The following is an 18,292-nucleotide window of genomic DNA, read 5'->3' on the forward strand; positions in this document are numbered from 1 at the left end:
GATGGGCGCGTGAGGACATCACAGCAGACACAAGGGGGTGAGTACCAGTACATTCAGCTATCTTTACACGCAGTGGAGGCGTCTGGGTGGGGGAGGAGGGCTGTGGGTGACATTAGGCCAGGGCGCTTTCTGTAGTGTAGTCCCCTCCTTTAGGCATGGCCATGTGGCCCCGCCCCCAATCTCTGTAGGGTGCCAAGTACAGCAATCGATGGTCCAGCATTACCCATGTGCGCATTTGTTGTCCATTGACCTGTTGGCCTAGTCACAAGTACTGAGTAGTGTACCCCGATTGCGCGGCGTAGTGCATGAGGCTACTGTATCTGTCCTCTCCGCCAACGGTGTTGACAATGCATGCACTCAACCTGTCTTTATGTCTCCCCCTACCCTTTTTCTTTATCTTCTTGTGCATGTGTGCATTAGCATCATCAGGCGGAGGAGAATTGCCATCGGAGCACGAGGGAGCTGCAACTCACAAGGCCCCGGTGGGCCATGGTACAGACACTGAGGTCACCAGTGATACGGAGGGCGAGGGGAGCTTCACAACGGGGACCCGTGGTGACACCAGCGACACCGACACGTCCTCGGATGGGAGTTCCCTAGCGGTGGCGGCAAAATCCGGGCCCCCCGCCTCAACAGGTACAGCCGCCACCCAGCGCACCAGCTCCGCCCTCCCAGCAGCCCCTCAGCCTTCGCTCCGTGCCCGCTCGCCCAAGAAGGCGGGCATCTCCTTCGCCCCAGGCACCTCAGGCCCTGCCCCTGTTACCCCTGCTGCCCTCAGTGAGGAGGTCATTGACCTCCTACAGACCATCATTGTTGGGCAGTCTACCCTTTTGAATGCCATCCAGGGGGTAGAGAGGGAGGTGCATCGGAGCAATGCATACCTGGAGGGCATTCATTCGGGTCAGGCTGCCCATCAACGATCGTTCACTGCTCTGGCCTCAGCACTGACGACAGCCATTGTCCCCGTTTCCAGCCTCCCTCTACTAACTGCCTCCACCCTGTCTCTGTCTCCTGTTCCTCAGCCTATCCCATCCACACCATCTGACCAGCCTGCACACACCTCAACACCCAAGGGCAGCTCATCCAGACATAAGCACCACAGATCCCACAAGCATTCACCCAAGCAACACCCAGATGCAGACATGGCAACAGTCACTACCACCTCTGTGTCCCCCTCCTCCTCGTCTCCCTCCTCCCTCCCTGTGACGTCTCCACTCACACCTGCATGCACACCACCATCAGCCAGTACTTCCACCACCAGCACACCCTCCAGTACAGTCCGCACACGTGCAGTCACCACCCCCACTGCCATTTACACGTCCCCTGTGTCCTCTCCCACTGTGTCTGTCACCCCCTCTTCCAAGACACACAAACGCAGGCAGCCACCCACCCAACAGCCAACCACCTCACCACAGCCTACGTCACAAGCACCTGCACCCACAGACAGCACACCTGACTCTCCTCCAACCACATCCTCTTCCTCCACTCCCATAACCACTAAACCTACCCTTTACCTTGGTCCTAAAAAACTTTACCTCTCCACAGTTAACCTCTTTGCCTCACCTGACTCACCCCCTCCATCTGGGAAGAGTCCCAAGAGCACCTCAGCCACCATCAGCCCTGCTTCAAGTCTCAACATTGTGCATGGGTTTTGGAGTCCACCCTTTCCCAGCACTGACACATCGTCCAGCAGCAAGGGGACAGCCAGCCCCCCCCCTGGTAAGAGGACCCGTAAAGTCAAGGGCCGCCGCGAGAAGGCTGACACGGCTGCCCACAAGGAGCAAAGTCCTGGGCCGTCACCTGCCACAACATCCAGGGGAGGCAAGGGCCAGAGAGCCTCATCTAAGGAGGGCAAGGGCAGCAGGGCGGAGAAGTCAGCCAGCAGGGGCGCGGACCAGGAGGGCCCCACAAGCCCCATCCCGGGTGTGACGGAGGACACCCACGGGCCCAGGACTCCGTCACAGAAGGGTCCAGCTACTGGACGGTCGGAGGGCGACTAAGCAGGGAGTTCTGGCCAGGTCTGGCTCCCTTGAAAGACACGACAAGCACCGCTGAACAGGGCCCCGCCGTGCAGAAGGGCACCGCTGAAGAGGGCCCCGCCGTGAAGATAGGCACCGCTGAAGAGGGCCCCTCCGTGAAGATAGGCACCGCTGAACAGGGCCCCGCCGTGAAGATAGGCACCGCTGAACAGGGCCCCGCCGTGCAGAAGGGCACCGCTGAAGAGGCCCCGTCGTGAAGATAGGCACCGCTGAAGAGGGCCCCGCCGTGAAGATAGGCACCGCTGAAGAGGGCCCCGCCGTGAAGATAGGCACCGCTGAAGAGGGCCCTACCGTCTCAAGCACCGCTCCGCTGGGCCCTGCCGTCTCAAGCACCGCTGGCCCATTGACAGTGCCGGTTCGGTGTCGAGCTAGTGTTCACGCTGCACTCTGGGCACAATGCCTCCTCCAATACCTGTGGAGTCTGTAATCCACCTGATGGCCTATGTGTCTGCACTCCCCAGGATGGCACAGTGGGCAGCCCACCCACTGTAGAGACTTGAGAGACTGTGGCTTTGTACTCCCCAGGATGGCACAGTGGGCAGCCCACCCACTGTAGAGACTTGAGAGACTGTGGCTTTGCACTCCCCAGGATGGCACAGTGGGCAGCCCACCCACTGTAGAGACTTGAGAGACTGTGGCTTTGCACTCCCCAGGATGGCACAGTGGGCAGCCCACCCACTGTAGAGACTTGAGAGACTGTGGCTTTGCACTCCCCAGGATGGAACAGTGGGCATGGTGGACCCTTCGTGGATCTGGCGTCGTGGACTCATGTAGCTGAGGTGACCCCCTTTCCCTTCCCCCTGAGGTGCCTGTAGTTTTGTCATCTGATGCCCCAGCAGTGTTCTCTCCAACGGACTCAGGTCTCCTGTGTGGGCTTTGCCCGTGTGTTGATACACTTTGGCCCACGGACAGTGGAAATTTAAGGGACTGTGCAGGACTTATTGCCTATATTTATTGGTTTCACAATGTTCTTACTTGATTTTTTTACATTTCTTTTTGCTATTTTACCATGACGTCAAAGAACCTATTTTATAGATAAATTTTGTTTCTCACTTTAATTATGTCTTTGCATTATTCCGGTGGGTTTGGGTGGTGTCACTGTGACTTGGTGCTCTGCATTGGTGTGTAGATAGTTTGGGGGGGGGGTCGCATATGTGTGTGCCCGTAACCTTTCCTCCTCCCCCCTCCCCTGTGTCGTAGGTGCAGTACTCACCGTTGTCTTCTGCGCCGGAGTTCGTACTCGTGGTAGATGAGCAGGTAGACAATAGCTGGTAGGATGTTTAATTCGGGTTCCATGCTGTTCTCTGTCCTCGTGGAGTGCATAGAGGTGAGCGTTTTCCCGTTCGTAGTCTGTTTCCGCCGTGTTTTTATCGGCGGGGCTCCCGCCCCGGAAAAGGTGGCGGATTGGTGAGTTGTGATAGGGTGGGCGGTACATTGTCTGCCGCCTGCCTGTTGGCGGTGACCGCCGCGCTGTTTGTCTGTCCCGCCGTGGCGGTCGGAGTGTTAAGTTGGTGGGCTGTGTTGGCGGTTCCCGCCAGGGTCAGAATTCCATTTTTTGGACCGCCAGCCTGTTGGCGGGTTGGCCGCCGCTTTAACACCGACTGCCAGGGTTGGAATGACCCCCTATATGTCAATAGGCTCTCAAATGCTGTATTGGCAACCAGAACTTACCCTCGGTCCTGGAAGGGTGCAATCATTGTCCCCGTATATAAACAAGCATTTGCAATGCAATAGGTCTCGCATTTGTGATCATTAGAGCTATTGGTCTTGTTCATGTTATTGCATTAGAATACAAATGTTATTGTGATTATAGAACGGTCTCTGTTAGTGATGTTTGTAAGACACAGTACTTGTGTAGAGGGGTGTGTGAGTGCTTGTATGCATGCGGGGGTGTAGTTTGTTTGGAAATGTGTGCGTGTATGTCTGTATGTATGTCTGTATGTATGTCTGTATGGGTGTGTGCCTGTATGTATGTCTGTATGGATGTGTGCGTGTATGTCTGTATGTGGGTGTGCGTGTATGACTGTGTTTGTGTCTGTTGGCATGTTTATTGATATGTGTGCGGGTATGTGTGTTGGTGGTGTCTGCATGCGTGTAGGGTGTGTGTCTGTGTAGCGATGTTGGGGTTAGGGGTGGGGAGGGAGGTCCTACCAGGGGGGTGGGGGTGTGGTTGGAGGACTCAGGGGTGGGGGAGACCCCTATCAGTGCCAGGGAAGGAATTCCCTGGCAGTGATAGTGCTTACCGCCATGGATTTCATGGCGGTTCCCAACCCCATGAAATCCATGGCGGTCAGCAGGGTCGTGATACCGCCAGCGGTCTTGTGACGGCCGCCGGGCTGGAGACCGAAGTCTCCAGCCCAGCGGTCGTCTCCACCCTGGTGGTCGGAATGGAGAAGTGCGGATGAACTTGGCGGTAACCGCCATGGTCATAATTCAATTTTTTCCACCAGCCTGTTGGCGGTAATACCGTCACTTCTCCACCGACCGGCAGGGTCGTAATGAGGGCCTATATGTGTCATACAATGAGGAAATCTGTATATGTTAGAGAGAGAATGTGTGTATGTTTGTGAGAGCTTATATGTGTGAGAGAGCATGTATGTGCTATAATGATTAATGTAAAAGTACGAACACTATGCTTGATATTGCTGTAATGTAATTAATATTTGAGAGTGTGTAAACATAAGATAAAAGGCAATGCATGCACTTGTACCTTTAAACACATCTAAAACATTTCTTAGCTAAATATCGGTGCAAACACGAGATAAAGACAAAGCGCACACTACGGTGTTGATACAAAATGGTCAAATCTTACAATTAAATCTATGTGCATGTCTTGTTAAGTGATGTGTGTGAAACAGAGTATGTGTGTGTAAGAGAGTGCACGTTTGTGTGGGAGAAAGGATGTGTGTATGTGTGTGAAAGGTAATATGTCTTAAAAAGTGTGTATGTGCGTGAAAGGTTGTATGTTTTAGAAAGAGTGTGTGTGATTAAAAGAGAGAGGGAGGCTGAAGTAAGAAACAGAGTAAATGTGTGTGGCAAAGAAATAACGGTGTGTATGAGTGCTGTGTGCGAGAAAAGTAGCGAATGCTGTATAAATGTGAGAGTTGAAGAGAGACAATGAGAAAGTCAGACAGAGAGTATGTGAGTAAAAGAGAGCGAAAGTCCGTTTGTGTGGAAAACAGAAAAGTGCTTGTTTGTGAAAGTGTCTATGTTTGAGAGAGCGTATGTGGGTTATGCGGACCAATGTGACAAGACGGATATTTTGAATGAGATCGTGGCAAGCTAATAAATGAAACTTGTCAACCTCAGGATAAAAGCTAATGTGCGCTCTGCTCTATGTAATAATGGTTCAAAAATCACTAACTAAAGCTGTGCATACCTTAGATAAAAAAAACAATGCGCAATTAAATTGAAAAATAGGCATTTCTTACATTTCTAAAACTAAAACTGTTCAAAGATGAAGTAAAACACAATGCACACACTGGTTTTGTTATGAACGTATATAAAATTAGTAACCAAAACTGTGCAGAAAGTGTTTAGTGGTGTGATAATTAGAATAAATGGGGCAGTATTCGTCAAAGATCCCACTCGGCTTCAGTGAAGCATGAATTAGCATACTTGTAAATCTCACCATCAACATCCACATATGGTGTTTAGGTTGATGATAACGATCTTTAAAGCTATGCTAATTGTCTACTGGACCCTGTCTGGCAACTGCAGACTCTTTGTGACTAAATTGCTTTTGTTCGTGGGAAAAAGGAAGCAGCAAATGCCTTTAAGGATCACATCCTTTAACAGTTTTTTTTGTAATAATGAAGTTTTAAAAAAAACGTGCAATAGAAGCCTGTACTAGTAAGGTTTAAAATGAGGTCAATGTATAATTAAAACTCTGCTGACAGTGTGGAGATCTATGAATTAACAACATGGGAACTTTGAATAATATGGCTGCGATGTAATTGTTTACCGAAACTGTGCAAATACAAAATGAAAGGCGAAGCGCGCGCAGCGGTATGTCCTAAAATAGTCAAAACGTAAAAAATAAAAGGAATATGAATGTCTCTGTGAGTGCTGTGTGTGACACTGAATACGTGTGTGTAACAGAAAATGCGTGTGTATGTAATAAAGGATGTATATATGTGCGTGAGAGCTTGCATGGTTAAAACTGCGTATGTGTGTGAAAGAAAAACAAAACCCGCACGTTTAGAAAATTACAAACCGAAGTAACATTGAAAACACAAGATAAATTTGTGCAAACATTACATAAAAAGAAAACGCGTGCACTGCTATATTTAAGCATGTTTAAAAAATAACCAAAACAGAGCAAACACATGTTAAAAGCAACACGCGCAAAGCACACAAAAAAAGTGAAACCGGTGCAAAACATACTGATCGCTACAGTGCAACTACAAAGAGTAAAAAAAATAGTTCCACTAACATATTATTAAGGAAACCTGTGTAAGAAGATTGTACTTGGTTGCTGCGCTTTGGGAGGGATAAACACGAAAGGAGGCATGACACTTGCATGCCACAAACCAATAGCAAACAAATTAATAGCAAACAGCCAATAAAAAGCTAGTAGGTGGGTATAGAGCCCACAGAGCAATTATAACAGTCCGAAAGGCAGCGCATGAGCGCTGCCTAGGCTCGACCTAAAAAGGGGAGAGAGGCATCCCGGGGAATTATAGACCCATTAGCCTGCTGGACAATTTACAAAAGATCTTTTGTCATCAGATATTATGTAGGCTAAAGGATAGGATTGAAGACAATCAAGCACTCATCCACCTTCAGGCGGGCTTTAGAAATAAAATAAGTACAATTGATCAGGCATTTCGTTTTCTTACTATTAAATGGAGAATGGTAGATGTGGATGAAGGGAAGCTCTTTGTGGCATTTGTAGACTTGAAGTCTGCTTTTGATTTTGTTCCACGCTGTAAGCTTTGGGAGGTCATGAGCAAAGCGTAGGTGCCGGGTCCCATGCTGAATATAATTAAAGATTTGTACTCTGACAACTATGCCAGAATTCGAAGGGGGCCAAAAGGTGAGTTAACAACGGAGATCCCCGTATGTCGAGGGGTGAGGCAGGGGTGTGTGTTAGCTCCTACTCTCTTTCTCTCATTTATAAATGCATGCATTCCTTACCTCTTGGATTGCACCAATGATGCACCTAGAATAGGAGGTTAAAAGACTCCATGCCTACTGTTTGAGGATGACACTCTGTTACTATCGTAAACGGCCGCTGGTCTCTCTAACTTGTTGACTAGGTTTGTGGACTTTTGTAAAGACCACGATCTGGAAATCAACTCAACCAAAACAAAGTATATGGTATTTGGGGATACAAGGAACAAGGGGCCAGATGTAGCAAAAATAAAAATTGCGACTCGCATTTTGCGAGTTGATGCGACTCGCAAAATGCGAGTCGCAAATTGGAATGTCAGAAACAAAAGCGATCCGATTTTGCGACTCGCAGCCGGACTCGCAACGCTGTGTGCGAGTCCGCAGTTTGCGAGGTCGCTGTTTGCGAGTGTGCAAAAAACGAACTCGCAATTAGCGAGTGGGTGTCGCAAATTGCGATTACCTTCAAAATTGCTTGCAGGTGCAGCATAACACTCCAGAAAGCATACCAGAACACTCTGGAAACACTTCCTGGCACATGATGATGACATCACAGCCAGGAAGTTAACAAATACACCTGGGAGGAGGGCTCAACAGTGAGCAGTGTCTCTGCCACTGACAGTAGGGTGCTGAGGAGTGGTAGGCACAGCACCATGGACGCAGCAGGGACCAGCCAGGCTGGCAGGAGGGGCAGGAGATCATAGATAACAGCCAGGACAGATTAATGTGGCACATGGCGTTAATGTGCCACATGACCGGTTGGCATTTTCCTGCCCATGGACAATTTCAACTTGTATATAGTTTCTTCATGACATTAATAAAACAGTTATTTTTGTTCCACTTAACAAATGGTTAATAGGTGAGTATGGTGGGAGTTGACACGTACCGTCCAAAATATTGCGTTGCAGTGTGGTCCCGTCTCAGTCTGCCTTGATTAGCTAGACTCCTATCCCCATGATGGCGATGTGGTTGTTCTTGCTCTTCATCATCAGGATCTGGGTCTGCAGGGGTGAGAGGTAGCCCACGTCGGGTGGCTATGTTGTGGAGGATGGCGCATGCGACCACAATTTTGAAAGCGGTAATGGGGGTGTATTGGAGGGCGCCTCCACTGCGGTGGAGGCATCTGAATCTTGCCTTCAGCAGTCCGAAGGTGCGCTCGATCAGGTTCCTGGTCCTCTTATGCGCACTGTTGTATTGCCTCTCTGATTCAGTTCTGGGTGTTAAAAACGGAGTCATGATCCAAGGCCTGAGAGCATATGCACGGTCAACTGTTGGGCACAAAAGTACACGGTTAGGAAGTCCAGATTGTCGTGCACAGTGACCTGTGTGTATGTCTGCAAGTGTCTGTGGCTCTACCTAGGAGGTAACCGTCTCCAAATTCCCCACGTTCCAGGCGTTGATGTATCCCACTATGCCTAAAAATGTATGAGTCATGGGTACTGCCAGGAAACTTAGTTACGATGTCCGTGATGACATAATGGGCATCACAAACAACCTGTATGTTGAGTGAGTGGGTACACTTCCTGTTGCGGAAAATGTGTTCCAGATTAGCAGGGGGGCATATTTGAATGTGTGTCCCATCTACACACCCTATGACATGAGGAAAGTGGGCAATGCGGTAAAAGTCCAGCTTGGTGCTGTTAATTTCTGCCTCATTCCTTGGTAAGTATATGAAGTGAGACATGTGCGTGACTAAGGCATCTAGGAATGCCCTGAGGAACCTTGACACTGCACTTTGGGATACCCCACCTGCCACGGCAATGACCCCCTGATAGCTCCCTGAGGCCAAGAGGTGCAGTGCGCATAGTACTTGCACATGCGTAGGGATGGCGCAGCCACGCAGAGTCTTGTGTTCTAGCTGTGGTTTCAGTAAATCTATTAATTCTAGAATGGCTGCGCTGCTAAGGCGGTATTTGTCATAGATCTCCTCTTCAGTTTGCTGAAAAAGAGTCTGCCTGGTTCTATATATCTTCTCCTGTCTGTGGCCCCTCGTCCTCCTCTGCTGGGCTGCGTAGACTCTCCTCCTCACTGCTATCAGGTATATCTCCGCCATCTTGAGTAACCCAGATGCCTTCTGGGTCCCCTTTTATACTTTGGTAATGGTTACCACCTGCTCTGAGTTAGTGGTAAATGGGACATGCAAACTGGGTTTTTTGCGACTAGTCGCAATTTGCGAGTTGCAATTGCATATGGGTTGCGACTCGCAAATTGCGACTTGCAATTTGCGGGTCGCAAAATGGGGTCGCACCGGATGCGACTCGCAAACGGGTCCCATCGCTTTTTGCGAGTCGGAAATGGGCTTTTTCCATCCCATTTCCGATTTTGCACTGTCGCAAATTGCGATTCGGCCCGTTTGCGAGTCGCAATCGTTTGCTACATCTGGCCCAAGATGAGGAGATGCATACATTTGGAGGGTGTTACACTGGAAAGAGGGAGTAACTTCGATTACTTGGAGATCAAATTGGAGGATTCCCATAAATGGCATGCCCAATTGTCAAAATCCTCCATGAGTTTAAAACAAAGATCAGGTGGTATTGTGAGATATGCATCTAGATCGGCTAGATTTGCCATCAACCCCGCTATAGAAATATACAAAACCAAAGCAAGGGGGGGAGTCCTGTATGGGGCAGAGCTATGGGGATATTGTAATTTGGAAGATCTAGAAAGAGTTGAAAATTCCTTCCTTAAGATGTTGCTAAGAGTACCGATTAGCACTCCTACTTTGCCAATTCGGATGGACTTAAATCTTTATTCCATCGCTCATATTGCCGCCTTAAGACTGTTGTTATATTGGATCAAGATCTGGTCATTAGATGTCTTTGGCCTGTATCGTGACTGGCTGAGCAATTTGATGAGTACTAATGTTATTAATAAAATTAGGTGGTGTACTTATGTGGAAAAAACTTTTACCAATCTTGGGTTGGGAAACTATTGGCTAGATCCTTCCCACCTTCCGAAAAACGCCATTCAGATTGTGAAGGATGCCTATTGGCTAAATGTCCAAACAACCAAATTAGCAGAAGTCTCGACCTCTACTATGATCAATAGTTTTTTGCAAATGAAATGCCACTATGAGTTTGAGCCTTATATGGACGCAATGCTTACTCCATTTGCACGAGCACTTTATATTAGATTTAGATTAGGGTCCCTTCCCATACGCACTTTAACGCATAAATGGTCTAGGCTCAATAACCATTTCAAATTATGTCCAATGGGCTGTGGGATTAATGAATCTGTTGTCCATGTTCTCTTCCAATGCCCCGCGTATTCTAAACAGAGGGTTTGTTGGATTGTGCCACTATGTAAATTCATGGGCTTTAGGAATTGTCTGACAGCCCTTGGGCCCCTCACTTCAGATCCAAATGTGATAATGGCATGCTCTTTAGCAAAGTTTCTTGAAGCCATCTGGCATTTTAGACACATAATTTTAAATGGTTAATTTTAATGTTGTGTATTACTTGCAGGGGGACTGTAAATTATTACCTGCAGGGGGGACTGTAAATTTATACTTTAATATTTATATCTAATGCATAATTGGTTGCGTTGTTGTTTAGCAGTTACCATATGCAAGTGGGCGTTATTGTACACTAATTCAATTTAATATGCCTCCCTTTTTGGTACATTCTTATTCATATTGTCTTTTTAATGCTGTATTTTAATGATATTGCTCCTGTGTTTTATTTTTCTTTATTATTTGTGCTGTGCTTTTATGGTATATTTTTAACAAAATAAAGCGGAATTGATTGGAGAGCTTAGAGATGTCATTCCTGACTCCTTGATAAGCTTCATGTCAGCCTATTTGAAAGCAAAGTGAGACAAGCTTGTTGCACAACCTTTCAACCTCCTACTGCACACAAACTGGGCTAATTGAGAACTTTAAGAACCTCTCAATACCATGATAGGTGCATTGGAGCAACTGTTGAGGAGGTAGTGGGGCAAATTCAAACAAGCTTGCTTTTCATGTTCCGCGAAGTACCCCTGAAAGGTGTGACCATTCGTTTTCAACTATTGCACAGGCATCATGTCTAACATCCCATCTACAATTTTTCAAATGTCTGATCCTACATCTTTCAGTTCTACCGCCTATGTTTTTTCACTTTTTCCATCCTGTCCTTGTCAAGTAGATGATTGGGCTTGCTATGTTACGAAGAATCTACTCAGAAGGTGAAAGATAGGCAAATAAAAAGTTGAATAGATTTCATAATTTCACGATTTATACAGAATAGCTATGTCTATGTTAGACAAATGTTACATGGTCAGCAGGGCTAAGGTATACATATCATATAGGCTCAGGTGTCAGACAGCAATTATATGATAATATGTGTATTCCATAGTTTACACTTAATTGTAAGGCGCACATCATTTAGGCAAGCATTTCCACCTGCTGAAAGCTTTAAATGTTTTAAGTATGGATTGTAATCAGAAAATACTGCCATATGAGTCATATAATGACCATCTGCACAAGAAGAACATGTACTCCACAGTCGATTAAATGGGCACATAATATCACCAAAAGGTGTCTCCAAATAAGCATGAATTTGGACTCAAATATCCGCTTTACCTATTTTGGAAATGCACAAATTGTCCTCCAAAATATAATTTTGACATTTTCAGTGAATAATATAACAGTGGCTGCCGGGACACTTGTCGACATGTAGTTTGCTGCTGAGTTCCTGGATTAAAGTGTATGTATATCTGTCATATAGATTAGTTGCGTACAGCTAAATCAGTGAGAGTAACTCATTGGCAGGTTTGCTTTCACTGCATGGATCTTGTGTATGCTTTGTGCTGTTCAGATAGCTTCCAGGAGTTTGTGCTAGGAGGAAAAATAGGTCGGTTTATGGAAATAGAAGACACAAGGAATGGACAGGACAGTACATGGTTGACTTAAGTTAGTGGCCCAGTCCCATCTTTAGAGCTTGGGAATCACAGCTGTAGAGTGCAAGGAATCAATAAACCTTCTCTCCTCTATGCTCCTTATGGGACAATAACTGAACTATCTATCCCTGTTGCTGTGGGACCATTCTTGTATATTTCTTTGCAGCCTGTGAGATGGACAGCAGAGTAGTTCCTCATCAAACAGAGGAGGAAGAGGCTACAGCTGAATCGTTAACTCTTTAAGTGAAGGTCGAACCCCTTCATGTATTCTGCTGGCCGATGTGGGTGGTGGGTGGTTCTGAGCAGGAGGGGGCTGAAGAAATTGTGGTCAGTTGGATGCCGGAGACTGAGCCACATCATTGTCAGCTAGGCAGGTCGGCGTTACCCAGCATTGAGACTGGAGACTGGGGGGTGCCACCTGGATTGTCTGAGGTAGGGTGGAAGAGCCACGGTGCATAAGAAAGAAGGCAGTCCCCACGTGGTACAAATGTAAATCATTACCTGAGCCTGCTGCACTCCATTTCAGAAAGTGGAGTGCCACATGCAGCATAACAAGCTATGCGTGTGTCCTACGGCAGCACACTTAAGTGTTGTATAAAGGTGAATTCATCTAGGCTCTTTCCTTCTCTCCTCTATCTCTGTTTTTCCTCTTTGTGATCTCTCTTTACCCTCTCTTTCCTTCAAATCTCTTTTGCTCACTGTTGATCCTTTCCCTCCTCAACCTCTCTCTCACTGTGTGCTTAGGTCCATGTCATATCTGCTGCAGTAAAGTCAAGAGAGCGGCGTAAAGTGACTGAAGGGGTGGCCATGGTACTTCAAAAACCAGCCTGCAATGGCTCGAGCCCCCATGGAAAAAAATACCCGATAAGATAAATGGCCAGTCTTGCCCTGGGTGCAATAAAAGGGAATGCCGGTTTCTGGAGTATCTGTGATAACATGTGTAATGTCATAAGAAGTGCAATGAGAGTTATGGTTTGCTACTCACCATAACTGGTGAATTTCAGTGCTTTTTAAGATTCAGTGCACAGTTGTCTGAGTGGCATCTTCTGAGTATTTACCCATTACCCTTTTTAGGGTCAAGCCTGCAAATGCATGCGCTAGCGCATGCGTCTCGCTTGCACGACTCTGTTGTGTTTAGTTCAGGGCTTTGAGCCCTCCAGTCGCTCACCATTTGTTGGTTTGAGTGGCACTCTTCTTTACTGCCTCGTAATTTGTCAAGGCATGTCAGGGATCCTTTCCGAATCTCTGTATGGAGCAGGGATCAAGCACTAATTGATGCAACTTAATTAGTGCCCATCTGCTGCTCCCAACGTGATTGAGGTACTAGTTGTTGTTTTTAACTTCAAGTGCCTCATAAACAGAAGGCTTGTGACTGGCAAAAATGTGCCCAGCAGGAACAAAATTGCAAAGTTTATTTTTTAAAACTATTTTATTTTGCCAAGTCTTCTTTTCTGTTTCTTTTCATGTTTTCTTTTGTTTTTGCTTGTGGGCGCTGTTGTCAAAAGATGACAATTAACTTGTTCGAAATATGAGAGACCTATTACATTGCAAATGCTTGTTAACATTTTTTTTGGGACACAATATACATGTGTGTTTCCAGTTTCAAGACTTGAGGGCAGCCCTGGGCCCTCAGCCTTAGACTGCAGTTAGTCTCTAGTGCTTTACTAGCAGCTGCCCATACCTGCCGGCAGTGTAAAACAGGGGTTGAGGGCAGTGCTGGACCTTTGGCACGCCACTGCACTCAGCCTACATGGTCTCATTAGCAGACGCATATGACCTGTGACGGTGTCCGGTTGGGTTGAGCTCGGTGTGGGACTATTTGTTTAAAGCAACATCAGATTCAGTGAGTCAGACGACTTGGTGTGGGAGATCATACTTTAGATTGTGCGAGCTCGATAGCTGTTGGCAGCAGTGTCAGCGAGTGGGCATCACCAATCTGACTCTCCATCATTTACGACTAACATGGCTGCTGCATCTGCATCCAGTGTGCCCTCTTACACAAATCTCATCAATTCCCCCTGTCCTCAGACTGAAAATCTTCAGAACAGGAAGGATATTTTGAGACGGAGGAATGGAGGCTTTAGAATCGATCCTGGCCCTTAAGAGAATCGAGGCCCCGCGTAACGCGCAGCGACCTCAATGAGAGTAAACGAGCCAACACATGTTTAAGGTCAATGAAGTAAGCAAAATGATTGCATTTTGTATGCACAATAAGTTATTATGAATATGAATACTCACTAACAAGTGTGTGAGGAAGAGCAGAAGATGTTCCTTGGTTATGGTCCCAAAATATTTAGAAATATTTAGGAGGGGCGGGTGCATGAAACTATACTAATTCAAGCCTCCTGATAAAATATAAAGAGGAAGGGTGTCATTGACAAATGCAATGGATTCTCGTTAAGTTTCATTTATTTCTCCCATGTAGAGTTCGACGGTTTCCCCCTGGTTGTCACGGTGGCGGAGAACAGCAGCCCAGGCACACAAGTGGTCACATTCACGCTACTGAACTGCAACATCGCTAATCCCACAATCACCATCACTAGTGTTACACCCACGTGCACATTCTTCAACCCTCCCGCAGTTAATAACGTGGGGAATAACATGCTTAATGTACAGGTGAGCTAAGAGCGGTGCTTAATTTGTGCTCATGTTTGGGGACAAGGGTTTATTTGTCAGCATCAGACACCGATCCAGAGCAAGGGGCAAAGGCGGAAAATGGAGAAAGAAGGAGGAAGAGTAAGATAGGAGATGAGTGACAAACAGAGAAAGCCGGGATGAAAAAGACCCTGCAAGAGTATTATTATATTCTTATTGTTAGTAGTAGTAGTAGTAATAAAAGTAGCAGTAGCAGTATTATTAGTAGTAATATTGGCTTACATTTCTTGTTTTTTCGTTGCTATGTTTAATGTCCGTTCCAAGGGCTTACAAATATACCTTACCTATGCATTGAATGTTGAAAACCTGTCCCTTTATTCCTGTGTGATTAATTGTTTTGTATCATGGAAAGACAAATGCAAATATGTTTACCTTTAATGTGACTGCCTTAAAGAATAGGTGTTATTTGCCTGATTTTGGGGAGCGTGCAATGCAAATAATATGAACAACCGCAAAGTATTAATATTGTGTTTATTCATAAACATTAGTGATGCATTACCCACACTTATCCATACTTTTCAACTTACATAGAAACCAGGCACAAGCCGATGAAGCAGTCTGAGATCGTCTTGCACTGCTCACACTTTTGCAGGGTTGCATGAGAAGGAAGGTCACCAAAGGGAAAACAAATTTCCATGGGAAGAAATAAGACAGAATTAGTGTGGAATGTCTCTGCAAACACCAGACCTTTGCCAGGGAAAGTATACAAATCAGAGTTTTACCTGGTATACAGCGGAGGGTATTGCGAATAAAGTGAAAGTTGGAAATAACTTTAGGTTGTAACTCTTACAACTACGCCTGCAGGGTTTTCTGATTTTCTTTATTAACAACTAGACCCTTTTAGAATGATCAAGTCCTGGAATGGCATAGCACAAAAGGCTATCATCACTAAACTGAATGGGTCAGGGACGTGTTACTGTTATAAAGAAGTCTCTCATGATGTGATCTCACTCCTCGGAGAGGGGCGAGGTTGAGTATTTGTCAGTGGCCAAGGGGGCTGGGGAAACAGACACTTTCCACCATAAAGATTTGCTGCCAAGTGGATTTGTAGAGCAGTACACAGCTTTGCTCACTGACTAGATTTTTAGGGAGACAAGGTTTTTCAACATAAACACTTTAGCAATTTGGATACATATATAAACAAGCATTTGCAATGCAATAGTTCTCACATTTGTGAGAGTTAGAGCTATTGGCACTGTAAATGACAATGTCTTTTACCAATGTGTTTTAGTGTGGAGTGTAGTGGATGTATGCCAGGTGCCATAGCAACCCTCCCAGGCCTGTTGCTGCAGGAGAGAGGACACATCAAGGCCTCCACCTGGGGAGTGTTTTTGCCTCGTTCTTACAGACTGGCTGTGATACCCTAGAGATGCAACCCTTTCTAGTGTCTTTACCTAAACTTTTATAGAACCTAGCAAGCCACAAAGAGGCAACTTTGTCGCATTTAACTCGGAGAATGAGAGGGTCGAAAGAGTAAAGAAAAGGGGGGCAGCCATGTATTTCTGTGTGTTGAACTTTTAAAGGAATTATTCCTCTACATTGGTAATACCAGCCTAACTTTTTAAAATATTGACTGTATATAAAGAGAATAACAGAAAAGGCAGCATAAATGAACAGGAGGTTTCAAATGTGTGCAGATTGATGAAACAACTTCAGTGGTAGATTGGCCAACGTGATCAGTTCCAGCGGTGCAACATGTGTGGCCTTGGGTAAGTGTTTTAAATGGAAATACAGAAGGGCTGGTACTCTGTATTCATTTAAAGACATGCTTTGGGTTAATAGTCTTATGACAGCCCTCTGCTCAGGACTGTACTCTGTAGAATAGATACGTGTACCTGAATCTTCTGGGTCTTGAAGGTGCCCTTTCGGTACCCACATTTGTGCACTGGCTGATTGTTTTGAAGTCAGAATTATCTCTGTTGGGGTGGCTAGACAAAGTTTGAAGTCTTGGTCGTGCCATCTGGACCACTCAAGGGAGAGTGGGAAGCCGGGGTTTGGATGGTAAGGTTTCTTTTCCTAGACCAGTGGTGCCCACTGGTTCACTGGTATTTTTTCAGGCTATGTAAAGGTTTAAAATGTATGCTTTTTGGGAATCCAAGGTAGGTCCAGAACCATGTCAGAGTTTCTTGATACCCACATAAGATAAATTCCGTTAAAATAATTTATATGGAACTTATTTACACAGTGGTTACCCTACACACCTGGCATGGACCCTGCCTGTTTGTTCTCTTATACAAAAAAAATACTTCAGTCACAACAACACATTTGTGTTACATAGGTACATGCAGTGCCTGGTCCTGGTTTGCCACAGTTTGTGAAACAAAAGTTCTCCTGTTTAAAACATCTCCTGACCATGGAGTCTTTACTTTTACTGTCCATGATTGAGTTTGGGATGTAGTCCTTGGGGTGTGTATCCATATAAACAAACACACATATATTCCTATAGGCACAGGGAGGCGTTTTGAAGCACTGAGAGGAACACCAGTAGAAGCAGGAGTGAGAAAAGGGCCGCTTGATAGGGTCAGAAAGATATTATCTTCACATTGATTTTTCATGTACTTGGTATCCACCGCAATCAGAAATAATGCATAGAGTTTACATCAAGGGAACTTAGTGGAATGGTTACATGAAGCCTGTGGTTGGAAGAGAGGAGAGCTGGTTAAACATTACTGGACTGTGACAGGCAATGTGTGGATCATGATACACAGGAGTCCAGAGTGTGATGGGGAAGCGCTCTGAACCTGTGACAGCAACTGTGGGGGTATTCGAGGTGGGGACTCTTCAAACAGGAGGCAGTGCTATTTGAGCAATGTTTTAAACAGCCCTTCCAGAAGTTGCATCTGCAAGGTCGCAGTAGCTGTAAGGGGACTGTAATCAAAGTGATAACACCAGTGAATTCTGAGAGGAGGAAGTGATGGAGTTTGCTCCATTTTTGTGCCCTATAATACGCTACTCCTCTCACTGTGGCACCCTCTTGTTAGCTTATTTGCGCTATGTGGTTAGGAAAATAGCTGCTTCTACTAACTGAACTCTATTTGAAGAGGCCCAATTTACAGCCAAAGGCTAGATGTTTTTGCTATCAACCTCAAGGCCATGAAGTGCTTGGCTGTGGGGTCATGACTCCTTTTCTACCAGACAACATCTTTTACCTTGTTCTTGCTGAGAACTAACCTATGTGCTTGCTTGGTGACTCTCCAGAGGTTATCAAGAACATGTGCTATCATCTAGTGTTAAGCTGGACTCAAGTCAGTTGGTTAATGCACCCATTGTAGAGGTCTTGACAGAATGAGAATGTCACAGATTACATTCCTGACATTGCTTTTTCACCTCTTCATCTCTGCAAGGTCGATGCAAATGAATTATAGCGATTTTGGTAAGAATGGTACCTTCTTTGCAGGGCTATGAAATGGCAGAACCTGTATTACCAACCACTATGCAAAAAAACAAGTTATTCCCAGACTTCCCCAACACACACCAGACAAAGACCCTAGGGGATAGGATGTGGCGTAAGAGCCAGAGCTGCTGATTTTGGAGCTGGGGAACATGGTTTGAGCCTTTGCGCTGGCTCAAAATCTTGTGATTCTGGGCAAATCACTTAATCTCCCCTT

At 46.0% G+C, this 18,292-nt stretch overlaps 1 protein-coding gene across 1 annotated transcript in view; it reads left to right on the forward strand.

Moving 5' to 3' along the window:
- The window catches only part of LOC138259247 (cadherin-related family member 4-like), a 329,970-nt gene that overhangs the window by 32,962 nt on the left and 278,716 nt on the right, over window positions 1–18,292 (forward strand). Inside the window, exon 2 of the mRNA XM_069206849.1 lies at window positions 14,455–14,645. Coding sequence (XP_069062950.1) covers window positions 14,455–14,645 — 191 coding nt within the window. The remainder of the gene's footprint in view (window positions 1–14,454; window positions 14,646–18,292) is intronic.

The sequence above is a fragment of the Pleurodeles waltl genome, chromosome 9, assembly GCF_031143425.1.
Source record: "Pleurodeles waltl isolate 20211129_DDA chromosome 9, aPleWal1.hap1.20221129, whole genome shotgun sequence".
NCBI classification, from domain to species: domain Eukaryota; kingdom Metazoa; phylum Chordata; class Amphibia; order Caudata; family Salamandridae; genus Pleurodeles; species Pleurodeles waltl.